At 43.2% G+C, this 26818-nt stretch overlaps 2 protein-coding genes across 6 annotated transcripts; both read left to right on the forward strand.

The window, feature by feature from the left end:
• The first annotated feature begins 659 nt into the window (after positions 1 to 659).
• Positions 660 to 6550, forward strand: THG1L (tRNA-histidine guanylyltransferase 1 like). 5 transcript variants are annotated; one of them, XM_081901103.1, is made up of 6 exons: positions 660 to 1025; positions 2506 to 2682; positions 3876 to 4045; positions 4935 to 5023; positions 5757 to 5864; positions 6264 to 6550. In XM_081901103.1, the coding sequence occupies exons 1-6, from the start codon at positions 829 to 831 to the stop codon at positions 6423 to 6425; spliced, it is 903 nt and encodes a 300-aa protein (XP_081757229.1). In that variant the 5' UTR covers positions 660 to 828; the 3' UTR covers positions 6426 to 6550. The 5 variants fall into 5 exon arrangements, with proteins under 5 accessions (XP_081757229.1, XP_081757231.1, XP_081757232.1 ...); XM_081901105.1 differs by lacking the exon at positions 660 to 1025 and adding an exon at positions 1066 to 1160; XM_081901106.1 differs by lacking the exon at positions 660 to 1025 and adding an exon at positions 1118 to 1177.
• A 2406-nt stretch (positions 6551 to 8956) lies between these two features.
• On the forward strand, positions 8957 to 26186 carry LSM11 (LSM11, U7 small nuclear RNA associated). The gene is given in 6 exon segments (XM_081901085.1): positions 8957 to 10116; positions 10118 to 10170; positions 10173 to 10304; positions 20728 to 20867; positions 22147 to 22230; positions 24047 to 26186. Coding segments are annotated over 6 exon segments (1233 nt in total). The 5' UTR covers positions 8957 to 9676; the 3' UTR covers positions 24431 to 26186.
• The last annotated feature ends 632 nt before the right edge of the window (positions 26187 to 26818 follow it).

Here is a 26818-nt window from a genome sequence, read left to right on the forward strand (position 1 = left end):
CCCACGCGCCTTGCCCGCTTTTTTGAAAGGGCTTCGTTTGGCGGCGGCGCGCGCCGGCTCCCTCGCCCCCAACGTTCCCTTTCGCCAACAGCTACCGTTCCCTCAGCCCGTGCGCTTTCAGCGCGTCGCCTCCTTCCTCATTTCCCCTCGTCTACGGGAGTCCTTCTTTTCAAACCCAGCGTCGGGGTTGGGAGGATGGAGGCGACCACGGCGAGGATAAAACTTAAAAGGAGTGCGGGACGGGTTACCCTTGCACAGTGCGACGCGTGTTGCACCTGACCGTGGGAAGGGAAGACGCGCGTTCAACGGGCAAAGAGAACTGGATTAATGGAGACCCGAAACAACACTGTCGGAATCCCCATTAGGCACGTTCGCCCGCCTTTCCTCAACCCGGCGTCGCGGGACTACAATTCCTATCAGCCCCGGCAGGCTTGGCCAGTGGCCGGGGATGATGGGAATTGTAGTCCCCCGGCACCGAGTTGAGAAAAGGCAGGCGCGCGCGCAAATAACACACACGGCGCGAGGGCCTCCTTTCCTCCCCCGCCCCCATTAAACGCCCCACAGCAGCCTACGCACATCCAGGATGGGCGGCATCGAGACTGGAGGGCGTGGCTTTCAGCCTCGGTTCGCTCTGCATTTATCCCGTCGCCTCTGCTGCGAGGCTTTTTGCGCCCGGCACTGCGAGGCGGCTAATGCGGTTAGGGAGCTGCAATCCCGAAAGACCTTGCGGCGTCATAGAGACCGGCGGCTAGAGCGGAGGACGGGGGGAGTGTTTGTGTGTGTGTGCGCGCGCCAGCCTTCCGGGATCGCGCAACGCAACTTCCGCTGATGCTGTCGCTGCCTAGGCTTGGTGGCGTTCTTCCGCTTGCCGCCGCCGCCTCCCTAGGTCTGCGCGCGCGGCTTAGCTGCGGCCGCGTCGCCATGGCGAAGAGCAAGTTCGAATACGTGCGGGGTTTCGAAGACGAGGCCACGTGCTTGCCCAACTGCTGGGTCGTGGTCCGGTTGGACGGCCGCGGCTTCCACCGGTAAGCCCCGCTTCAACGATTGGCGGCAGCTTGGTTGCCGCTGGCGACGGCTCAGCCAATGGTGGCGGGAGGAGGGAGGGGTGGAGAGGTTATGGGCATCGTGCAAGGATAGGGAACCGGTGGTCGGATTTCAGGGTAGCAGCTGCCCTTGGGTATCGGGAGGGCTCCACCCAGAGGCGGATTGCGGGCGGGGCAGCATCCTTGGGACACAGCTCCTTAGCCAAGACGGCCAGTGTTCGTAATCTGAAGACCACTGTGGGAAGCTTTGGTTTGGGAGGATTTCTCCGCTGGGAGTGTGCGCATCTATTTATTTCGTAAAAATTCTGGATCCACACGTCCTTCCACAGGGGGGACGTAAGTTTCCCTGCGGGAGTTGATTACGATGAGGGTTTGCCAAACGTGCCTTCCTCTTAAGCACGTTTTTTTACTCTCCACAATCAAGTGGTGCATAAATTTTATGAAGCTAAGTTCATAAAATGTATACACCACTTGATGGCAGGGAAAACCCATCAGAGCACTTTACCCAAAAAAAAAAAGCAATAAAAAGGCACTAAAAAGTTTACAACCATAATTTAAAACACTGATGATTATAATAATATTTTTTATTTATTTATACCCCACCCATATTGGTGAGAAAGTTAAAACTGCATTAGAATAGACTTAAGACAAATTAAAACTCATGCAATCTTCCTAAGCATCTAGGTAGGCTTGTCTGAAAAAGATTGTGTTCAGCAGGTGCTGAAAAGAATACAATATGCAGGGAGTTCGTGGGCCACCCCTCCCTTATTGCATCCACCTATCCGTTTATCTTGTAACTCACAAAACTCACTTCCAGCCATCCCCTGTTGGTAGAACAGATAACAATCAGTATTGTCATGAATATTTGAAAAGCTGTAATTGTCCTGCTGCTTCTGAATAAGGAAAGGAGGAATGGAAGGTTTTCATCCTGCTTAAAAAGACACTGAGCTATATGAGTTACAGCTAGGATTCTTAGTAGTGCCTCAGTGGAAGTAGTTTTACTGTTATGTACTGAAGTTCTCACCCTGAGCCAGCAGGGGGATACTGTAGATAGTTTTCACTTAGGTCCACATATGCAAATAAGGGATTGAAAGTGACATTCAGTGATTGGATTGTTACAGAAAGTGGTTACAGTTGCATTGCAGTGGAGCTCTATATAAGCAGGCTGGCTGAACCCTTTAGTTCAGTTCTGTTGTGGTCTGTAAATAAACAAGAGCTGTTTGAAGAATTGCTGTGTCGTCTGATATATTCACACACAACTTAACATTTACCTTCCATTTGGCAAAAATGTGAAGAAGTTACAAAAATCTGCTGTTTTTAATAAATTATAAATTAGTATTGCAACTAAAACACAATGGGATCCATATGGGATCCAGTCCAAAATTAAAAAATAAAAACACGCTGATAACCACTTTAATAATTTTGACAAATTCCATTTCTTTGTATTTTTCCCTTTTTGAAGCTTTGCCGAGCAACATGGTTTTAAGAAGCCTAATGATGATCGCGCTCTTAACTTGATGAACAAGTCTGCACAGACAGTAATGCAAGAATTAGAGGATATTGTCATTGCCTATGGACAAAGTGATGAATACAGCTTTGTTTTCAAAAAGAAAAGCAACTGGTTTAAGAGAAGAGCAAGGTAACTGGTTTTAGAGCTTCTCTCTCCTCCCATCCCAACCCAATATTTGCATATCTACTCTTCATACAATATGTTTTAAATATAACCAGTTTGTTTATATTTTATTATATTTTATTTTTTATTATATTTTATTATGCAGACAATAACTCATAACAATTCTGATTTGGTAAAAAATGGCAGCTTTTTAATAAGTGCTGTGTAAAGGCAAGGGGTGTACTATTTATTTTGCTTAAAATTCATTTTCATCTGAAATATAAACATTTGACAGCTGTTGTATGCATGCAACATGCGTTGCTTTTCATAGATTTGGTAATGGCCTCCTTTCATGTTCATGCAGTAATAATTGTAGAAAACAAAAGAAATGCAACCAAATTGGGAGGTGGAAGGGTTTTGTTGGGGAATTCAGTTCACATGGTAGGAGAGCAAGTAACGAGGAATGTATACAGATAAGCTTCAATTTGCACATTTTCATTGGTATAGTCTTTCCATTTGGCTTAGTAGGTGGTCATCAGCTGCTGTTATTAGCATATGATGCAATCAGCCATCCAGTCCTGAGAGTTGACTGAGCACTATTATGTATTATGTATTATGTTCAGCCCGCAAATGGCCAAATTCATAGAATCTTCATTTTCTGTTATCCAGTTTTCATATGCATGTGATGCTCTCAACCTCCTGGACTTGGAAAATGTAGGAGTGAATCATACAGATCTGGAAAACTCTGAAACATTCAGCCATTAATGGTTTACTGTAAATGTGCCTTTTAGTCTGTTTTACTGCTTCCTGCTAGTGCTGGGAGGAAACAAACCATGATTTTTGTGTTTTAGGTTTTGTATCTGAACCAGGGATAAAGGTTTCTTTTATTCCCAAGCAAACTGAAGTATAGCCAAGGTTTATTTTTGCCTTACTGGTTATGGTTTGTCAGAAGAGAACAAGCCATGATCCATGGATTGGATGTAATGCTTAGCCAGGGATTGTGTTTTGTTTCCTTTGTGCACAAGCAGGGAAGAAAGAAGGTGCTCTCTTGGGCATGATCATGGTAAAATATTAGCCATGGCTTTTGATGGTGCGTGAACAGGGGCATTGAGTCAGATGCATTTTTGCATTACAGAGAGTACTCAAGTGTTTATTTATTTGTCAGTGTTGTAGTACTGATGTTATTAACTTTCACTTCCTTTTTATTTTCTGTTTACAAGTAAGTTCATGACTCATGTGGTCTCCCAGTTTGCCTCCAGCTACGTTTTCTATTGGAAAGATTACTTTAAGGACCAGCCTCTTTTGTATCCACCAGGATTTGATGGGCGTGTTGTGTTATATCCTAGTGACCAGAATTTAAAGGACTATCTTAGTTGGCGACAAGCTGATTGTAAGCATCTCTTACGCACATGAGAAACCTCCACCATCAGGTTTTTGTGTTTGTTTGTTTGCATGGGTTTATGGTTGTTGGTCAGTATTGCCTGTAGTTACAGAAAGTTATCCTTCAGCTGGGATATTCCAAGACACATATGGAGAAAGTTAAAACCTTGGAGAGGTTCCAGTTTTATGCCACAATGGGAGAGGCATTGCTTTCATGTCCTTTCCCCCCTGCATCCCAACGACACCATGAGAAATGCAGACAGTATTATATTCAATTCTGTAGTATGATGTGAACCCTAGTCAATGAATGTAAAAGGCGCGACAAATAAGATGGACAATCACAGCAACCCATGTTGTTGTTGTTCTCCCTTCACTGCACACAGCAATTTACTTGCATGTTTTCTTCCACCCACCTTCCCTCACCAATTATCTGGCTACCTGACTAAGTAGTGTTTCCATGAAATGGATAGCAGTAGTTTTAGATTGGCTGGATGGTCTACAGAAACACTCATGTTTGATGTGACAAAAAAAACTGCATAGCAGGAAATTTTTATCTATTTTAAAAACATGTCACAGGAACTGTTGGTAGGATAATAATATATAAAACACTGATAAATACTGAACCAAAATACTGGACTTAGATAAAAAGACATACTGCTATTTTTACAATATCATGTTCATATAATAGTTACAGGTAGGTAGCCATGTTGGTCTGCCGTAGTGTGCATGCACACAAAAGCTCATGACAAACTTAGCTGGTCTCTAAGGTGCTACTGGAAGGATATTTTTTTTATATTCATATAATTGTATACAAGTCCTTCAGTAACTACTGCTGTGGCAGAAAGCTTGTTCAATGTGCTTCCCAATGTAGTCTGATGTTTGTTATTTCATTCCTGCAGGCCACATAAATAATCTCTACAATACAGTATTTTGGACTCTTGTGCAGAGAGGTGGCTTGACACCTGTACAAGCCCAAAAGCAACTACAGGTATGAAAGTCTTCTTTCAAGATTATGCTAAGTAGTATGTTCACTCATGCTTGAGGTTTTAATGTGCAGGCATTCAAATTACACAAGTGTGATGGGCAATGAGAATTGGGAGTCTGGATGAGGTTGAAGGGGTTTGTGACACAGTTATCATAGTGCAAGGGTGTGTGTGTGTGTGTGAGAGAGAGAGAGAGAGAGAGAGAGAGAGAGAGAGAGAGAGAGAGAGAGAGAGAAGGTTACCTGGGGGCCGGATGCGGCCCAATCATCTTCTCAATCCGGCCTGCAGACAGTCTGGGAATCAGTGTGTTTTTACATGAATAGAATGTGTCATTTTATTTAAAATGCATCTCTGGGTTATTTGTGGAGCATAGGAATTCGTTCATTCCCCCACGCCCACAAATATAGTTCGGCTCACCACATGGTCTGAGGGACGGCGGAAAAAGGTTGCTGACCCCTGGGTTAGATTTTTTTAAAAAAACTATATCCAATAGCTTTATCTTCCTATCTCCATATTAGTATGAATATAACACTTGTCAAAGTTTAAAAACCAGGTGGAACAAATAAGGATTAACTGTTTGTCTAAATGCAAGCATTAAAGGAGACTGGTGGGTTGTGTATACTCCATCCTGTCTCCAAATACAGTGCTCAGATCTAGATGGACAGGAGTCAGTGGTTTCATATGCCTGTGTGGTGGTGTTTTTATAAGAAAAAAATAATATTTTCTCTTTATCCTTAGGGAACAGTTGCAAGTGACAAGAATGAGATTTTATTTTCTCAGTTCAGCATTAACTACAATAACGAATCATTGTTGTATAGAAAAGGAACTGTTCTACTTTGGCAAAAGGTAATATAATTTTGACAGATACCTATTTGTGTGTAGTGCATTTTACAAACTGTTATACAAAATACTTACCGTACTTGGGAGGTAAGTGGTTTTTGACAGTCATACGTGTGCTGATTTTCCAGCTGTGTCTGCTTTTATAACATTACCACTGTTTAAGATTTAAGCCTAGAAATGTTCTGGTCTTCAGTGAAAAGGATAATTCCTCTGGTAACTTCACTCCTCAAATTTTAAGTAGTGAAGGTTCAATAGAAGCACATCTGCCACTGAACGACCAGAACTTTACTAGTGATGATTCTAATTTGAGAGTTGTCTCATATTAAAAAAGAAATGAAACTGTAATTGCCTTCTAGCCTACTTCAGTTCTGCGATTCTACATTAATCTGTCATCTGTCTTTATAGGTAAATCAAGCCATTAAAAAGAAAATTAAAATTCCAGAGGAAACTGAAGAGAAGGAAGTTGAAGTGACCCGGCCAAGGACTACAGTAGTTGCTTTGCACTGTGATATCATTGGGGATCAGTTTTGGGACCAGTATCCTGAAATCCTAGCTGATGATAGCTGACATTTGCCATCTGGATGTTGGTGTGAAATACTCCATACAGTTTACTCCTCCAAGGACCATGGGAGAAGGATAGGTGACTGGACCAGAATGGATATTTCAGTAAACTTGTGTGGTGCACTTAAGAAGCCATGTAGTGCTTGTATTCATTTTTATAGTTTCATAGATGTGTGTGTTTTCCCATCAAAATTATGAGGTGCCTTACAATAATATCATTGTCAGGTTGACAAACTTTTTACTTGAAAAGGAATGCCTTTAATTTAGGCTATGGCCCTCAAAGGCACTCTACTGGTACAAGTCCCATGAGATTTTGAGCTGCCCATTTAAAACTGAAAACATTTAAACTCTTGCTTCAAATTAAGTTCTATCATCAGGGAGCCAAGTTACAAATTATCCTAGTTGCTAATGTCTCTGGATTATATGAGTGATAAACAAAATACCCTGGCAAATGGCTGAAACTAATTAGGAAGTCTTCTCTCAAGTGTAAATTAGTTATGGCTTTTTTGAAAGCTATGGAAACATAATTTCCCTCCGTAATCATACATTTATTGTTTGGACTCTCTCCTTGCTGCTTTACTGATTATTAGAGAAGGTCTCGGGTGACCAAACTGGAATAATAAACTTATTGAATAAGGGGGGGCATCACAACAGGATATGTTTGTAGGTCATGCTCTCAATTTTCTGCTGCCTGGGAAACTATCCAGTTCCTGCTGTTGAGGATTGTGGCAATCAACTTACTGGAAGTTCTTTACTCTTCAAAAAAAAGTTTGTGTTGCGCTTCTGCATTCTTTGTGCCGGACCTGTGAAGTAATAAGACCTGTTCCGGGGTGGGGGTGGGGAGATGGAGTGTATCTGATACTTTCTCGGACTATGCAGAGACTGGAATGATGCATGCTGGGAGATAATAACAAAAGGGTTTTATGTGAAATATTTTGTTAATGTCATTCCATTCCTCAATCTCTGCCTTTCCTGCATTATCTTTTAAAGAAGACCAGGTCCCTTAAAGCCTCTTTGAAAAAGAGATAACAATAATCAACCAATTTATCTAAAATGGTGGACATCTTCATTGCTATAGTTAGGTTAATCATTAAGAAAAACAACCTTCCAAGCAATATGTGTTTAAATTATTGCTGTAATGTTAATAATAAAATTTTGCATTGATTTTTGGAATAATTCTCTTGTATAGTTCAGGAATCATGTAAGCCAATTCTCTATCACTGGTGCACTCTGCTACCTATCATACATACAAATATCCTCACAAACATGCAAATAGATCTTTGACTTCAAGGCTTCCATGTTCTACTTTCTCTCCATCATAGGTGGGCAGAGTATCTGGGTGGTTTGATCAAGGAAGTCCAACTCCCAATTAATGCATACAACAATAAGCTAATTCGCTAATTTAGAAAGCTGAAATGAAGAGAGCTTGAGGTACTCAGGAACAGATTTGAATGAAGGAGCTGAAGCTCAGCTGAGTTCTGATGCGCCTACTGTACTCAGCAGCTATGCAGAGGCAACCTGTCCTTTAATTCTAATGTATATATTTTGTACTGTACCCCATTTGGTTGATTGCAGGGTACTAGTAAAACACAAAATAGCTTCCACATTCCTGTAGTATGCTCTCCTCTGCTCCAAATTAATCAACAAATGTTTGGCTGTCACGAAGCACGCCAGTCAATAAATCACAGTTCAACACTGGAGTTAACTCTTTACTAGAGAAATAAGATCTTCATAGACCTAGCTGGGTTTCAGGCCTAATGAGCACAGCAGCTCATGCCCTGAATCAGTTGCTGAGACTAAAAATCCCCATCTCTCCACAGCTGTCTGTCTCCTCTCTGGGGCTTCTTGCAAGCAATCAGAGACTGTGTCTGCCTGCAGCCTATCTTTGCTCCACCCGTTTTATCCCTCTCCTGATTCTGGTAGTAAGGGTGGATGGAGCTTACTGCAGCAGGAGGGAGGGACTCTTCACTAGCCTGACTCACCTCTGCCTCTTGACCTCCCTCCTCCCTTGCCTGCTTCAGCTTCTGCCTGATTCTTCACTTCTCTCTCCCAGCTCACTGAGCTCTGTTACCTCATCAGCTTCTGACTCCTCATCTTCCTAGTCTCTCCTCCGCGACCACTTTCCATCCCACCACCACTGTTTAGGTTTTGACCCTTCCTCCTTCCTCCCTTGGTTGGTAGCCCAGCTGGTTCCTCCCACCATTCATCTTGTGTCCAACCAACCAACCAACCATCATTTTATTTGTATGCTGCCTTTCCACAGTTAAAACAATGCTCAAGGCAGCTTACAATATGAAAAGATTTACATAATTACAAACATAGCAAAGTTGTCATAAAAATAAATGAAATACTGGCTGAGGTTTCAGTGCGGTATTGGGGTTCATGACCTGCTGTTCACACAGGATCCTTGACCAGTGCAAGTATTTTATTTCCTTTTCTTGGTTTTATTTGCCACCTTTCTTACATCATGGAACTCAGGGTATGTTTGATTCCCTGAGGGTCTGCTTAGCTTCAACAAGGTGATGCCCCCCTGTACCTCCCAGTTGATATCCTTCAATATATGAATCGACCCTTTTATTTAAAAAATGAAATGAAATAATGATTTTAAAATAGAAAACGTAGGTGTCAAATACCTGCTATTTTTAACATACCATATACACTTTTAAATGCCAGGAGTGGGTGTGCCAGATGGCTCCCTGAATTTTGTCAATCTCTTGACTGAATTATAAAGAAGAGGTCTCATTGTTTTCCACCTCTGCAAATAGAATGGTTGCTATAAGCGACAAAAGAGTATGCTGTAGCAGCTCCTATTTAAGATTATTTCATATGAACTTGGTTAGGCGCCACCCTGAAATCCCGCTACTCTTGAGCAGCAACGCCGCTTTCGAAGTGCGATTTTTCGCTTCTGGGCACTTCACTTGGGCTCACTGCGGATTCTAAGAAATGTTAGCGCAATTTTCTTTCGCACGACGTAAGACTTTCTTGCCATATATTATTGCATAGGCATTAAACGCCACTTCTGAGGAAGGTCTGCAGAGAGAACCGTGCAAATCCAGCCAGCCAATGCAGCTTTTCTACGGGAATCATGGACACTGCAGGAAGTATTAAACGCGCGATGGGGTGTCGGGCGTTATTTCGGATTAACTAACGCCGAGTAAGGAGGGAGATGCGAGGGAATAATGTTGCCTGCGTCGGCCAGCGCGGTGGGGGACAAGCGGCAACCGACTGCAGCTACGACTTCCTAGGGCAGCCGATGGATGAAAAGCCCAAAGGCGGTCGCTAGCCCCAGCGCAGGTGCTGGGAATCTCGCTCCTGGCTGTCTTCCGAGAGCGCCAAGCGGCGCTAAGAAAGGCGGGAAGACGCCTGCGGTGCTGGGGCGGCCCTTAGCGGCGAGAGCGAGGAGCTGCGGGCGGATCCCTTCCCCGCAGGGCCAGGGAGTCATGGAGGAGGCGGAGGAGGCCGGCGCAGGGCCCAGGCGCCGGCGCCGCCGCCGCTCGGGCGGCCGCAGCAGCTCGGAGCGCTCGCCCAGCCCCGGGCGCCTGGACGTGAGTTCGCCGCGCTTCGACCCTCTGCTGGCGCTCTACTCGGAGCGCACGACGCTGCCTTACCCGGCCGCGCCGCACTTCAACAACCTGGCCGAGTACGAGAGCTTCCAGCGCGGCCTGCTCCGCGCTCCGGGACGTCAGCGAGGGGCAGCCGGCCGCGGCAGCCGGCCAGCGGGGACCCGCGCCCGGAGCCGAGGCGCCCGGGCCCCCGCCGACCCCGAGCGCATCCAGCGTCTCCGCAGCCTCATGGTGGCCAAGGAGCCCGAGCGAGAAGAGGCCGAGCGCGCCAGGCAGCAGCGGGGCAGGAGGGCGCCTCGCAACGTGCTGACCAGGATGCCCGGTAAGGGGGAGCTGGGCTGGCTTGTTTCTGAAGAGGAGCATATGCTGTGAACTTCTAGAAGTCGCTGGTCGGCAAGGGAGGGAAATGCACTCTGCGTATGCTCAGAGGCAGCCCTTTCTTATGACTGGAAAAGGCATTCCGGGGATGGAGCCTCGACGTTGAAAATGGGCCGCTGGCTGGTGGCATTTCACAGTTTTATGGATGTGACAAGTACACCCGCCTGTGGCCCATGTGCACTGTGATGCACCACGTCCCCCATGTGTTGGTTTGGCTTAGACCCACGTGTGTACGTGTTGCATGGTCTTGGCACAAGCACTGTGTACATACAGGCAAAACCGCAGAAATAAAAATCTGCATAGCACGCTGATTTCTTTATGTGTTAGTTGGCACTAGCCTGTGCTGCTATTGCAGTGTTTAAAAAGACACCATTTGGTGTTGTGAAACATACGTTTTAAAACACATGTGCATTCTGGAGTTCTGGCTGGGTATTTGTTGTTGTTGTGATTATTTTCTTATTAAATTCACTGGTTGCTTTTTTAGGCAGAGTAACTCAAAACGACCTGCAATATATGAAAGACCACCTGCATTGAAACTGGCCAAAAAAAAGGGGGGGTCCTAAAAGACATTGCTATTTTCAAAAGGCACGATTAAAACTCCATCTATGTGAGGCCATAGATAATTAAGAGCCGAAAGCATGGTTTTTTAAAAAAAAGTTTGTGGCTTCATTGTGGGAAGAATGTGTTTTCTTGATTTGGATGTGTGTAGGCTGTAGAGAGGGGGTGAAGTGTTTGGAGTGATAAAAATATGATATATTTTGAGGCACGAGATCATGGGTGTGGGCAAGAGGGAGAACTGAATAAAGAGGGAGTTCTGGAGAAGCTCTGCAGTGTGTGGGAAGGTAGGTGCTTTGATAAGAGATTAAGGTGTAAAAACACATTAAGATTATTGGTGTAAGGAATTATGACCTCTTGGTCTGATGTGGAATTTACTTGCTCATATACTACATATATATCCTGCCTTTCCTCCGAGGATCACAAGATGGTGCATGTGAACCCTGAGAGATAGTGACTAACTGGGCCAAGGTCATGCAGAGAGCCTCATGGCTGAAGGGGAATATGAACCTGGATCCCCTCAAACAGTGTAACCACCACACCATGCTGGCTTAAATGTAATTGACATTAGGTTGACCAAAATGGGTCATAAATGTTGTTCATAACTGGATGTGTGGACATTTAGTTCAGTATATTCCCTCAGGCTGAGTAACAACATGCAAAGAACATTTTGAAATACGTGTCTGCATAACCATGTTGTTGAGTAACAAGGATGAGAGAACTTTCCACGGCCTTGGGGAACACTCTGGCAAGAACAGTTGCTAAGGGTATTGGGATGCATGAAATGTTGAGGTGTATTGCCTTAGGGATGTTATCCATGGTGGATATTAGGCCTGGTACTGGTCAGAGCAGGGATGGAAAGCTCAGGTCCCTCTGGGCTCTCCCCAGATACACCCCTCAATAGCTCTGCTTCACATCCTCCTTGGATGTTTTTCATTGGTTTGGCTGTGTTGTTGAACTTGTATAATGCCTCCTGCTTGCCTGGGTGTAAGAGAGAGAAGGGTGTGTTGTGTGGCACAAAGGTAATACTCAGATTCATTGCTCCACCCACTCTTGCTTCTGGCCCCACCTACTGCTGGCAGGTGGCCCCCAGGAGGCTGCCTACTGGACAGGTTGATTTAGACATCAAAGGTCAGGTACTCTGTTCAGTTGCAAAGCAAGAGTGACTGCATCCTAAGGGCCTCAGCTCAGAGACAGCATGAAGCGAAGACACAATTCTCCTGCCGGGAGATGTAACCAGTCAGGTACTTTCTGCAGCTTGCTATGCCCCCATATCAAACACATGTTTTTTTTCCACATTCTGTGGCTTGACATGTATAATACAAAGCAGAAGCCCTGCATTTGGTGACAGACAGGGGGTCTGTTGAGGTCACTTTTATCCCTCACTCCTCTTGCTTATTTTCTACTTACAGTATCAATTCAAGGAGAGACTAGCCTTTGAGGAAAGGCTCTTTTGCTTCTGAAAAATGCCACTGTCCTAGATAAAACAACAGTATGTCCCGCTAGTTATAACAACGGTATGTCCTTTACATTGTTATAATCTAGGTTCTTAACTATCCGTCCTAGGGTTATAAATATAGTGCAGCGACTCATGATAACATGATGATAGGCAAGTGAATCACAGCTTGAAGTGTGATGATGATTGTTCTGAGATTATGCACGAAATCGTTTTGCAAAACTCCCACTTATTTCTGTGGGATCGTGATTTCCATTATGGTTTGGAATACCTGTACCGAGAGTCAGAAGACTGTCAGAAATAAAGTTTACATGCATCTTAATACAGTAATTAGATATCAAGTCTTAATTGAACAAGTACAGTGTTGTTTGTTATTGATGTGATGAGTTTCCATTTTTCAGGCTAAAGAGTTGAAAAGGCTGACTAGTTAATTTCACTTAAATAGCAAATAGATGGTATTCCTAACCAAATGTAAAGTGATAACTATGTTCACTGCTTTGGGAACCTTAGGGCCAAAAAGCAGTATATAGGGTTGTATGCAGTTGTGTTCCTCCACACACGGAAGGCTTGTTGTTCCAACAGAGAGACTTTGTGAACGGAGAGCAGAGTTTTTTCAAGTTGTTATTTTATCCTGTCTCAGGCATACAGCCTATTCCACCCCCCCAAAAAAACACACACTTTACAATAGTCTAATGTATGTTGTTGTTTAGTCGTTTAGTCGTGTCCGACTCTTCGTGACCCCATGGACCATAGAACGCCAGGCACCTCTGTCCTCCACTGCCTCCCGCAGTTTGGTCAAACTCATGCTGGTAACCTCGAAAACACTATCCAACCATCTCGTCCTCTGCCGTCCCCTTCTCCTTGTGCCCTCCATCTTTCCCAACATCAGGGTCTTCTCCAGGGAGTCTTCTCTTCTCATGAGGTGGCCAAAGTACTGGAGCCTCAGCTTCACAATCTGTCCTTCCAGTGAGCACTCAGGGTTGATTTCCTTCAGTATGGAGAGGTTTGATCTTCTTGCAGTCCATGGGACTCTCAAGAGTCTCCTCCAGCACCATAATTCAAAAGCATCAATTCTTCGGCGATCAGCCTTCTTGATGGTCCAGCTCTCACTTCCATACATCACTACTGGGAAAACCATAGCTTTAACTATACGAACCTTTGTTGGCAAGGTGATGTCTCTACTTCTCAAGATGCTGTCTAGGCCTGTCATTGCCCTTCTCCCAAGAAGCAGGCGTCTTTTAATTTCGTGGCTGCTGTCACCATCTGCAGTGATCATTGAGCCCAAGAAAGTAAAATCTCTCACTACCTCCATTTCTTCCCCTTCTATTTGCCAGGAGGTGATGGGACCAGTGGCCATGATCTTCGTTTTTTTGATGTTGAGCTTCAGACCATATTTTGCGCTCTCCTCTTTCACCCTCATTAAAAGGTTCTTTAATTCCTCCTCACTTTCTGCCATCAAGGTTGTGTCATCTGCATATCTGAGGTTGTTGATATTTCTTCCAGCAATCTTAATTCCGGCTAGGGATTCATCCAGCCCAGCCTTTCGCATGATGAATTCTGCATATAAGTTAAATAAGCAGGGAGACAAAATACAGCCTTGTCGTACTCCTTTCCCAATTTTGAACCAATCAGTTGTTCCATATCCAGTTCTAACTGTAGCTTCTTGTCCCACATAGAGGTTTCTCAGGAGACAGATGAGGTGATCTGGCACTCCCATTTCTTTAAGAACTTGCCATAGTTTGCCGTGGTCGACACAGTCAAAGGCTTTTGCATAGTCAATGAAGCAGAAGTAGATGTCTTTCTGGAACTCTCTAGCTTTCTCCATAATCCAGCGCATGTTTGCAATTTGGTCTCTGGTTCCTCTGCCTCTTCTAAATCCAGCTTGCACTTCTGGGAGTTCTCGGTCCACATACTGCTTGAGCCTTCCTTGTAGAATTTTAAGCATAACCTTGCTAGCGTGTGAAATGAGTGCAATTGTGCGGTAGTTGGAGCATTCTTTGGCACTGCCCTTCTTTGGGATTGGGATGTAGACTGATCTTCTCCAATCTTCTGGCCACTGCTGAGTTTTCCAAACTTGCTGGCATATTGAGTGTAGCACCTTAACAGCATCATCTTTTAAAATTTTAAATAGTTCAGCTGGAATACCATCACTTCCACTGGCCTTGTTATTTGCAGTGCTTTCTAAGGCCCATTTGACTTCACTTTCCAGGATGTCTGGCTCAAGGTCAGCAACCACACTACCTGGGGTATACGAGACATCCATTTCTTTCTGGTATAATTCCTCTGTGTATTCTTGCCACCTCTTCTTGATGTCTTCTGCTTCTGTTAGGTCCTTTCCACTTTTGTCCTTTATTATGGAAATCTTTGTACGAAATGTTCCTTTCATATCTCCAATTTTCTTGAACAGATCTCTGGTTCTTCCCATTCTATTGCTTTCCTCTATTTCTTTGCACTGCTCGTTTAAGAAGGTCTTCTTGTCTCTCCTTGCTATTCTTTGGAAATCTGCATTCAATTTCCTGTATCTTTCACCATCTCCCTCGCATTTTGCTTGCCTTCTCTCCCCCGCTATTTGTAAGGCCTCATTGGACAGCCACTTTGCTTTCTTGCATTTCCTTTTCATTGGGATGGTTTTCGTTGCTGCCTCCTGTATAATGTTACGAGCCTCCATCCATAGTTCTTCAGGCATTCTGTCCACCAAATCTAAATCCTTAAACCTGTTCCTCACTTCCACTGTGTATTCATAAGGGATTTGACTTAGATTGTATCTTACCGGCCCAGTGGTTTTTCCTACTTTCTTCAGTTTAAGCTTGAATTTTGCTATAAGAAGCTGATGATCTGAGCCACAGTCAGCTCCAGGTCTTGTTTTTGCTGACTGTATAGAGCTTCTCCATCTTTGGCTGCAGAGAATATAATCAATCTGATTTCGATGCTGCCCATCTGGTGATGTCCATGTGTAGAGTCGTCTCTTGTGTTGTTGGAAAAGTGTGTTTGTGATGACCAGCTTGTTCTCTTGACAGAACTCTATTAGCCTTTGCCCTGCTTCGTTTTGGTCTCCAAGGCCAAACTTGCCAGTTGTTCCTTTTATCTCTTGACTCCCTACTTTAGCATTCCAATCCCCTATAATGAGAAGAACGTCCTTCTTTGGTGTCACTTCTATAAGGTCTTGTAAGTCTTCATAGAATTGGTCAATTTCAGTTTCTTCAGCACAAGTAGTTGGTGCATAAACTTGGATTACTGTGATGTTAAAAGGTCTGCCTTGGATTCGTATCGAGATCATTCTATCATTTTTGAGATTGCATCCCAGTACAGCTTTCGCCACTCTTTTGTTGACTATGAGGGCCACTCCATTTCTTTTACGGGTTTCTTGCCCACAGTAGTAGATATGATGGTCATCCGAACTGAATTCACCCATTCCCGTCCATTTTAGTTCACTGATGCCCAGGATGTCAATATTTATTCTTGCCATCTCATTTTTGACCACCTCCAACTTACCCAGGTTCATGGTTCTTACATTCCAGGTTCCTATGCAATATTTTTCTTTACAGCATTGGACTTTCCTTTCGCTTCCAGGCATATCCGCAACTGAGCGTCCTTTCGGCTTTGGCCCAGCCGCTTCATCAGCTCTGGATCTACTTGTACTTGCCCTCCGCTCTTCCCCAGTAGCATGTTGGACGCCTTCCGACCTGAGGGGCTCATCTTCCAGCGTCATATCTTTTATATGCCTGTTGTCTTTGTCCATGGAGTTTTCTTGGCAGGGATACTGGAGTGGCTTGCCGGTTCCTCCTCCAGGTGGATCACGTTTGGTCAAAACTCTCCACTATGACTTGTTCATCTTGGGTGCCCTGCTCGGCATAGTTCATAGCTTCTCTGAGTTCTTCAAGCCCCTTCGCCACGGCAAGGCAGTGATCCATGAAGGGGAGTCTAATGTAGCTTGGCCTTAAATTACAAATTTCCATTGTCTTTAAGGTTTTCTTACATGCTGACTTGGTATGTGGCCCAGAAGTTGTTGTACCATAAAACCTCTAATCTAACCTTCTTTTCTAACTGACTTTGGCTTGCTAGCCACTTGCTTATAAAGTAGATGGTTTTAGGAACAAATATGTGTTCTGTTTCCATATCCAACAAGTAAATAATAAACTGAGCATATATAACCATGGGCAGCAGCATTGACCACATGCTGTCTACATTGGCCTTCTATAGCTATTTGAGTGGAGCATCTGCCCAAGCTTTTCAACGTACAAGATAGGTTTACCTGTAGTGTTCATGCCAGTTTATGTTACAGCAATCTGCTATTGGGTCACTGAATTGCTATCCATGCAGAGCTTATTTTATGCAGACTTAACTCATTGATGTCCATGGATCTAGCCATGCTATTTAAAGGACGTGTTACTTCTTTATTTTGCTTTTGTTTTCTCCAGTATGATTGGCGATAGATACATATAGGTTGTTTGGTGCAGGCAATCCTTCCTAGCCAGAAAATACATGTGCCCCTTTTCTGAAAATCATATTTAATTTTGTTGATTACTGATAAAAAACCCAGTAATCAGTTGATTGCTAATTTAAAAAAGGATTTACCAAGAAAGTACCAAGATTAGTTGTAGCTTCTTAAACTCAGACTATAGAATATCACAGAATTCTTGTATTCAGTCTCTTTCTGATCCTTCGTTAAGCTGCAAAGTCTGATTTGGATTCATTGATTCTGTAGCTGGAAGCATTACAGAGTTAATAAACCTTAATAAAACTCTGAAACTTCACGGGCTACATAAAGCTACATAATCTGCATGGGAAGAGATCTTAAATTCCTTTCTTGTTTTTAAGCCTCGAATAACAATTATTTTCTCTGCTTTTGTGAAAGACCAAAGAATGATTGAAGAACCCAAATAATAGTGTGGTCTCTCCCATGCATAAAAATATAGCTGTTTAGCTGTTAAGAGAGAGAAGAGATTATGCTGATTCTTCAGCTCCCCAAAAGTCTTTACAGCACAGAAAGCGATAGTGCCAGAAAGGGTCTTCCTATGGTGAGTAATTCTTCCCTGGCACATAATGTTTAGAAGCCATTGTTGCTTGGGGCTCAGTCATCATGCTGTGAGTAGTGGGTTTCTACGCTGCTTAAAGAAGCCATAAGGGATATGGAGTGAAGATCTGCAATCCTATGACCTAGCTCCATGCTGTAAAGTGATCCTAACGTTAGAGCCTGGATGGGGATTGCTGAAGCAGGGAAACGGATACTGCTTATCTCCCAAAAGGACTGTAATATTTGTAAAGATCCTAAATCCAGGAGTAGCCAACGTGGTTCCCGCCAGATGTTTAAGGCTACAGTTCCCATTAGCTCCAGCCTTGGTCAGTCATCAGGAATGGTGGAAATTGTAGCCCTATGGAGAGAGCACCATGTTGGTTACCCCTACTTCGAATCTTGCCATCTTTCAGGGTCACTCTCAATTTCACTTACTAATGGAAACATTAGTTTTGAGTTGATATTTTGTGAGGACAATTCTAGTATGCATGCCAGTTTGCAACATGCTATAATCCGAGGTGTCAGTGTCATCATTTAATTTTTTGTAGGTCAGGGTTTTTTGCCTTGCTTATAAGCATAAATAAGGCATTAGTACTGTCCCACTCTGTTGGATGTCTGGCATTTATGTTTACATGTCTGGCATTCACGTTTACATAGTTTGCTTATCCAGAAGATTTGGTGCGCAAGACGAAGAATGCTAGATAAGCTACTTTGTTACTACACTGGCTTATGTTTGAGTGGCTTGGATACAGAGATGCAGAAAGCTTGTTCCACTCATGGGAGGGCTGTTCTTGACACAGCAGAAGAGTGTTGCGCAATAAAAATTATCCACAATTTAGAGGAGCTACTGTATTGTGTTTGTGTGAACTCCTCTTAAGACTTTTCTATGGCTTTTTGGTGTTTATATATCACAGCCTGTGTCCTCCCTATGTTTCTTGAGCTGTAATTTAACACCCTGAACTATGCTGGTACTGCAGTGTGTGCAGACTCCTATTGTTTGCGCAAGAGTTCATGGAATACATTTGTACCTTGGTTCTCAAACGGAATCCGTTCCGGAAGTCCATTCGACTTCTGAAAACATTCGGAAACCAAGCCGTGGCTTTCTGTACTCAATCGAAAGCCATGGAAGCCCCACTGGATGTTCGGCTTCCAAAAATAATTCGCAGACCGGAACAGTCACTTCCAGGTTTGTGGTGTTTGGGAGCCAAAACGTTGGAGCCCTAAGCTGTTCAAAAACCAAGGTACGACTGTAGTACTAACATGTTTTTTTTGCTTTCTATTTAGGATTATTTGAATCTCTCTCTGTGTGCGTTTTACTTAGAAGGCGTTTTTCATACCTTACTGCCGCTTACACACACACACACACAAATATTTAAGCTAACTATGAAAGCATCAGAAAAAGCCATAAAAAACACCAGGCAAAGCCATTAAAATAAAAGGCATTTAAAAGAGTCTCAGGCATTGTTAAAACAGTGGAAAGCAGGATGAACGTGACCTGATGCTTTTGCATATTTGTCTAGCGGGGGTGACCAAAATTTGGGTGTTACCACTGAAAAGACCTTCCCTCTTGTAGCCAGGCACTTACCCTCCAAAGGCAGATGTTCATGGAGAAGGGCCTTTGAGGCTGATTTTAAAGAATGCCATTATTTAGATGACCAGGTCCCAGGCTCCCGGACTGTTTAGGGCTTTAAAGGTTGAAAGTCAACATTTTAAACTGAATCCAGAAATAGACAAGTAGCCACTGCAGCTCTTTTAAACATGTTTTGATACGTTTTTGTTGTCGGTCTTGTAGTCCCATTAAGGCAAGTGACTACTATGTGTGCTTAGAGTTGCCCATCAAACTATGGGGTACAGATCATTTTCTTGTATGAATTAAGCCACAGGAACCATGCTGATGATTGGCACTTTGTTACAGAGGCAGTGATTATCTACTAAAAATATTTATGTTGTATGGTGACAACCCCCAGTAGCCTTTTAATTATCCTTTAGAATTGGGGTATTAAACACATACTTTACATTGAGGGAAAAATCCATTTTGAACTATTAGGGATGTAATTACGGCATCCTAGATTGCACAAATGATTGACAATGCATCTGCATTGCTTTTAAGCCACAGAAAAATAATAGCTACATGCAGAGCATAATAGTTTTTGATGTTCACAGAATGGTTATGCGCTGCCAAGACAAATCTAACACAGGGTTTTTCCTCCACTGGAGAAATCATCAGAGTGTAGAAGCATCTCTTTGTATTTGGTGGTGATAGGGTTAGGGAACTGTGCCAGCTGGATATGATTGATAAGAGGGTGAATAGGCCATTCAGTGCCATTAGGATGGGATCAGAGTGCTTTATTAGCAAAATATTCCACAGGTAAGCATTCCTGAAAACACACAGGACTAAAGAACAAAGTGATATGTGCAAGAGTTGTGAAACCTTGGTCATTTTCTGCAAGTCTTACGCTTTGAGCCCATGGAGCTCAGTGTTCAGAATAAGACAAGACTGACCTTGCAGACACTGGTTCTGCTTTAAATAAGCCTGAGTTCCACTTTATATTACTTACTGGGATTTTGTGGGATGTAAATCTTAATAGCTAGGTGAGGTTGACCAATTTTGCTTATACAGTGGTACCTCAGTTTACGAACTTAATTCGTTCCGGAGGTCCGTTTGTAACCTGAAACCGTTGTTAACCTGAGGCACGCTTTCCCTAATGGAGCCTCCTACTGCCGGCATGCAATTTCCGTTCTCATCCTGGGGCAGAGTTGACAACCCAGAGCAACTACTTTCAGGTTAGCGGAGTTTGTAAACCAAAATGTTTTTAACCCGAGGTACCACTGTATGCTGTTACTATGACATAAGAAAACTGAAGTCTTCAGTAGTGTTATAAAGCGTAGCTAAATTTGTTATTCCTTAACTGCATTCAGACATGACACTTTAAAGACTAACTTGCTTTATCATGGCAAAAGTGAAAAGTAGTTTAAAAATATTGGTGCAAACAGGGCAGATTTGTTTCTTAGATCTTCCCCAAAGCAAGTTGTAGACTAGAGTAAGGATGGGGAACCTATGACCCTTCAGATGTAGTTGGACTCTCAACTTCCATCAGACTCAGCCAAGATGGCTAATGGTTGAGGATAATGGAAGGGCCAAAGCTTTCCTATTTCTGCTGTACAGGAATCTAGTTAAGACATTGCTTCTGAGTGGATACTTGGTATGAGTGTATAAATTTGTGACATTTTCCCTAAGCAGAGTTCAATGTGATGCTTTGATTAGAAACAGTGAATGGTTTTGTTTTATTCGCCATGGCATTTGTTTCAGTAAAAAGTAATGGCGGTTTACATTTATTCTAGTTCACGAAGGCAGTCCACTTGGGGAGCTTCACCGCTGTGTCCGTGATGGTGTAAAGGTCAACGTCCACGTCCGAACTTTCAAAGGACTTCGTGGAGTCTGCAGTGGGTTCTTGGTTGCATTTGACAAGTTCTGGAATATGGTAAGGGTTGTCACCCCCTTTCTATGATTTTACAGCTAATTACCAATTGGCAAAGGGTTACTTCAACCAGATGGCATCTTCAGCAAAGGGGTAAGGACGATCCTCTAGTTTTCAGGTAGAAGTGAGTCTTGGCTCTTATCTGGTCAGTTCAAGGCAAGGCTTCATCAGTGGAACAGTCTTGCACCCTGTTGACCAGGGAGTGTTTCTTCAGAGTCTTGTCTTTGACTAACACAAGCTGAGCTAATTTTGTTAGATTGTTCTCACTTACCTTCCTCTTTCTCGCTCTTGTTTTTTACCCCCCTGCAAGATCTTTCCCACCTCCTTTCCTTTTTTGTTACATGTTATGGTTGCTAAGTGAAAGATGCACATAAAATGTCTTTGAAAATGTATGGGTGGAAGCAGAAATCTCCCTAAAATATGCAACAAAAGCCCTAGCAGTCATCTGTTTCACTGGAACCCCAAGTCGTCTGGCATTAAGGTCCCTCCCCCCACCATTCTCTTGACCTCTCTCCCACATGCACAGCAGTTTGTCATCTTTTTGTTATGGTTCCTTCCATGTTATGCTAACTCTGCAAGGGCTTTTTAGTTTAGTTCAAACTGGATGCTGACGAGTCAGAATTAAGACACGAGCTGAATGTGCCACCCGTCTAGAGTGCTAGCTGCAAGCGTAAGCACAAAACTTGATACAGAATCAGAGAAAAGGTTTTACTTGCATCACCAGGCCAGAATCCTAACCAACCTGACTAGACCTTCAGAAAAATAGGGAAGGGCAAGAGGCAAGTGGCTGCGCCCTCTAAAGCGGCCCCCCCCCAACCTCATCATCTTTGGCAGAAGTTCAAAAGGAGGAGCCCCAGTGCACAGGGCTTTCATTCATATGGAGAAGTCTATGTGCACAGACTCCTCTTGTACTGAACCCGGGAACTTAGAAGTGTGGAGCCCCTGGGGATGTTAGGGGTGGGGCAGTCAGGCATGCAAAGCACTTCTGAAAAGGGCTAAGGAGAAGATGAAAAGAAACGTGCAAACATTTTGTAATTGTAATTTTGCAGCTATCCTGTTTAAATTTGTGCTTTCTTCTGTTTTTCTTTTTTAAAAATATAATTGTAAGCATTGTTTTTTATTAAAAAAAACCCCAGAAAGGATTAAATTATTAGAGTAATGTGTAAGCTGGATAATGCTAATTCCTAATTCTCTGCACCCAGGCCCCAAAAGTTACATTACAAAAATGCCATGTACAGCCACAGCCTGCCTTGATATTTTCTTTCTGCTTCCCTTGCCCTAGGCCCTGACAGACGTAGATGAGACGTATCGAAAACCTGTGCTGGGTAAAGCTTTCTATGTAGAGCCACAGTTGACTCTCACCAGGGTAAGTAGCCATTCTCCCGCTTGTCTGTTGTTCTGGCCAGCCCTACCATTAGGCAGAGTGACAGCAAAGATCCCCTGTGTTGCGAACAGAAAAACCAGGCAACCTAAAAGCAACACGACAGGCTAATAATTTGATTATACTTCATATAGCTACTAAATTGTATCTTCATTCAGAGTCACTAATTAGTAGTGAAAGCTGAACCATTGTAACCTATGTACCCTCTCGGACCTCTTATTTGCTGAGGAAGAAAGTTTGAAACAGTTGGTTATCCAGGAAGGACAGTCCTGCTACTGCCTCTGGAGCATCTACTTCTTTCAGCGTGTTCACTGCTAAATATATGAATAAGTCGTGGATATAACCAGGTGCATCCGTGCTGTGGTTGGGACTTTATACTTATTTTGGAAGGCATGTTGCCTCAAGCTTGAATCGTTCTCTGTTTGATACACCATTGAAAAAATCCTCTACTTTGGGAAATTCTCTGAAGTCACATTAGTTGGTGTTACCTTGTATATATTGTATGCCACTTGACTCTGAATGAAGATACAATTTTGTATCTATATAAAGTGTTGTAATCAAATTATTGGCCTGTCGTGTTGCTTTTAGGTTGCCAGGGTAGGCAGAGTGAGGCAGCAGATATGGAGAAGAGAATGGTGGCAAGGTGTTGGAAGGGAGAGCTGTGATGGCCACACCATGGCCTACCCAAGCTAGCCTGCTAATTTCCCTTCCAGCTGGATTCTGTACATGCAGTGGGGGGGGGGCACCATCTTGTTCTTTGCCTCAGACAGCAAAATGTCTTGGGCCAGCCTTGTAGTTGGCTGGTGCAAGTACACTAAAGTTAAGCCTAGAAGCTCAATTTCCCACATACTAAGGGTGTATTTTATTTCAAAACAGACTTAAGGTTAAGCTGGAGGGCTAGCTCATTTCTTAATGTTAGGTAAATGGATAGAGCAGCAAAAGTGGGCCCCGTTCCCGCTTTCCAGCCCTTACCTTGTAAAGAACTTATAAAATTGCTGGCCAAAGGTAGAGATTTCTTTTTCCAAAACCTTTATCTTTTGGCGCACTTGGCAACATTAATCCACTCTTTCATAAAATGTTAACAAGGTGGCTTACAACATATGGAACGCAATAAAAGCAAACTATAAATATCTACAAAACATAATTAAAAACATTTGATACTGGATGTGTTTTGCAAGCTTCAGTTATAGGTGGCAGACAGTGTAATTTTTTTACTTGCAACTGGTATACACGTGCTTGATGGCTTAGGACTTGTTGCTTTGCAATCTGCTTCCTTGGGAAACACTGTTAAAGGGAGAGGAAACTTCTGTCTATGGTTATGCCCTTGGGCAGTTTCCTAAAATGATGAGCACCCATGTGTGAGTTTATTCAACGCCAGCAATGAACTAGGCTCTATTCACACAACAGACTGAAATGATACAGTCCTTGTCCCAGAGGGGTTACAGCTCAAATCAGATTGATCTATTGCTTTAGCCCCAGGATTTAACAGAGCAGTACAAAGTCATGGCCAAATCTGCTATGTGTACATGCGTGACGTGCGTTAGTCATGCACACAGAAAACGTGGAAGCTGGATAACTCCATAACTGCCAAATAAGTAATCTCCTTAGCATTAGAGTGCTTACAATTTGTATTATCCAGCCAACAGAAAGTACTGTACATGAAAAGCATTGCTGTGTATTTTTCCTCTTGCAAAAAACACCCACTCTCTAGCTTGGCCCTCCGTGGTGGGCCATATGCTTTCAGATTACAGAATGAGATGACAGCTTTCATGACATATTTGTTTCCTCCCACCCCCTGTAGCTGTTTGACAGACTCAAGCTGCAAGAGTCCCTGGTTAAAAAGGACGTTTCAAAGATGGCTGCTGATCTGCCAGCTCTTCCATGTGATCCTAGGACACTTCGGTGGAAGTCCGAGTCAGGTCGGAGGAGGTCAGAAGAACGAGGGGCAAAGAAGCGCTCGAGCAAAGAGAGGACACGGAGCTCTAGCCTGCCTCGAACTTATGGGAAAGAGATTGAGCTGTCTGGCAGAATCTCCCAAACAGAGGGGACGAGTGCAGGTGGCACAAGAGGTCGATCACGGAAAAAGCGGAGGCCCAAAGTGGATTACCAGCAAGTTTTCACACGGCACATAAACCAGATTTTTATTCGAGGGGAGAATGTCTTGCTCGTTCATCTAGCCCATTGATCTGATTGCCATTACTCAGCCAGCAGCATGAACAGTGGTGGCAGCTGCATGCTACTTTGTGAATTGTTTTGTAACTTCTTCTCTTCCTCTGACTAAAAGGAAGGAAGGCAAGAGCATCTTGAGCCAGCTACCAGCTTGTTTGGACTAAAGTTTGGCCAAGGAAGCTGCTGCCTCCACAAAGAGACACATCTCCTAAGTCCTTGAACTGTGGAACTTCCAGAATTTGTGGGGCAAGTATCGCTGTATATTAAAAACCCATGTGGCCTGAAAGTAGCTCTGTTTTTGCTACGTGGCTGCAAAAGAAGCAGAGTATGCCATTGACCTTGGTACTTCATTGTGGAATGCTAGTAATTTGAAATCATGGAAAAGCACGTTTATAAAAAATGGCAATGGAATTCAGAGCTTGTGAAAAGGAGGAATGGCTTTAGGTATGGACTCTCATCTCTCCCTCCTCCTAATAGCATGCATGGGTGGGGAGGTATTCCAGAGTTGAATCACAGTGCCCTCTGGTGTCCAAGCTTGTGTCTTGAACAAAAAGGGAATGGAAACTGAATCAAGTGGTTATTTGCTGATGGGATGCCTTTTCTCTCTAACTCATTTGTGATCAAAGGGAGTATTTGGCCTTTTCTTCAATATTTACACAGCCTATGCTCTTAAAACCATCTTCCCCTGCTTCCCCCCCACCCCACCCTTCGCCACCAGCAAACAGTGAATGTAGCTAACTATGTAGCTTCTCTACCTGGAGCTTGTCTAAATGTATGTATTATAAAATGGGTTGGAACAACCCAGAAATTGCAATCCAGGTTGTTATTTTTTAAATTGTTCATTTCATCCATTTGTGTGTTGCAGCGCTAAAGACTTAAGGCAATGTACATAAGTTGCTTAAAATAGAGAAGATGGGTGTTTTATGCTTAGGCACAGTTATACATTATAGAAGTGGCTGATTTCCCTGATGGTGATTGAAGAGAATAATTTGCTTGTGATACCTGCAAGCGTAGTCCTGATTGCTTCTAGGTTCTGAATGACATGCCTCTAATGCTAGTTTGATTGTTCCTGAGAAGCATGTTTTAAGACTACTGAAAAGTATGCATGGTGATTATTTAGAAAATCAGTATTATTAACTGTTTCCCCCCTTATGATTCAGTAATAATCAGAAGAAGCTGTTGTATGTTGTAACAATACATATATATAAAGTGTCTGCCAAGAGAGATTTTATGGTGCTGTATAATAGTGCCCTCTGTTTACAGTGAGTGTGTGTATGTAGCACTCCAATAGCTGGACTTTGCTGCCATAGCTTGTGTTGGAATGCAATGACTATTGTATTGGGAGGCATTTTAAAAGTCTCTGTAGAATTATTAAGCTTAAAAACACAGATTTCTAACTCAAAACATATAGGTTACATTTTGTAAGTCAGTTTTGATTTTCCAGAATAACCTGACAATCTTCTAATGATTGGCGTTTTCCACCATCGATAGTAACCCTTAGATAATTGCATGTAGTTTGTAATTATCATTTTTTTCAGGCTTAAAAAAACTATTCATGGGTGGAGCTCAGTTTCTTTCCTCTTATTTCTCCAGCCGAGTTGTGGGCTGCAAAATGGGATGGGCTCAAGTAGGGTAGGTTTCAAGGTGGGGAGGGTAGATGATTGTTCCAACTTTTGTGTTTGGAGGCAACCATTTCCCCCCCACTCAGTGCCTTGAAATTTACAGAGTCGTGGCATCATTTGGGATTCACAGGATCTTTTTGTAAAAAGAAAAGGCAGGAAGGAAGGAAATCTTATGAGCCCTCTCCCAAATCCTCTGTTGAATTATTCCCCTTCAGAAAATATTTGGTGAAGTGGTCCCAATTTGGAGGAGCTCTGAATGTCATGCTCACCCCTGAAAACTGAGGCTGCAGTTTGAAAAGGAAGGCTTCTTAACCCTTTTTGTTCATGTTGTTTTTTTCTGGGGAGTCCCAAAGCTTTTCTCAGTGGAGAGTAAAACAATCTTCAGTGGAGAAAACAGCATGAGGCGAAAGGGTTGTGCCCCCCAGCTCGCCTGCTTCAAATTGTGTGAAAAAGAAGCATGGAATGATCCACTGTGTGAAGTTCTGCCTTGAGTATTGTGAGGTTCAAGGAATTAGCCATTTTATTGTCAGCCTAGTACAGCTCAAGACGACAGACTGAAAGGATGGTACAAAAGCTAGGAAAGGAAAAGGAGCCGAACTTGGAGTTCACCCGCCATTTGCTATGTTTAGCATAACTTCTTGACCTGATGTGTAACTTCCCCATTGAGTGGGAATGGGATATGCAAAATGTCTTGGATGATGTTATATTTTCCCCTGGTTATTCTTTGCCATGCTGCAATTTAAAATGCATGTCACAAACATGTTTTTCACTCTTTCGCCCTC

This window comes from Podarcis melisellensis (genome assembly GCF_964234715.1).
Source record: "Podarcis melisellensis genome assembly, chromosome: 2".
Taxonomy (NCBI): domain Eukaryota; kingdom Metazoa; phylum Chordata; class Lepidosauria; order Squamata; family Lacertidae; genus Podarcis; species Podarcis melisellensis.

Excerpts from the sequence above, each read along its gene's own strand:
- THG1L (XM_081901103.1), top strand. The coding sequence starts at position 829 with ATGCTGTCGCTGCCTAGGCTTGGTGGCGTTCTTCCGCTTGCCGCCGCC. Across the intron at positions 4,046-4,934 it reads TAGTTGGCGACAAGCTGATT|GCCACATAAATAATCTCTAC; the intron begins GTAAGCATCTCT and ends TCATTCCTGCAG. Across the intron at positions 5,865-6,263 it reads CTGTTCTACTTTGGCAAAAG|GTAAATCAAGCCATTAAAAA; the intron begins GTAATATAATTT and ends CTGTCTTTATAG.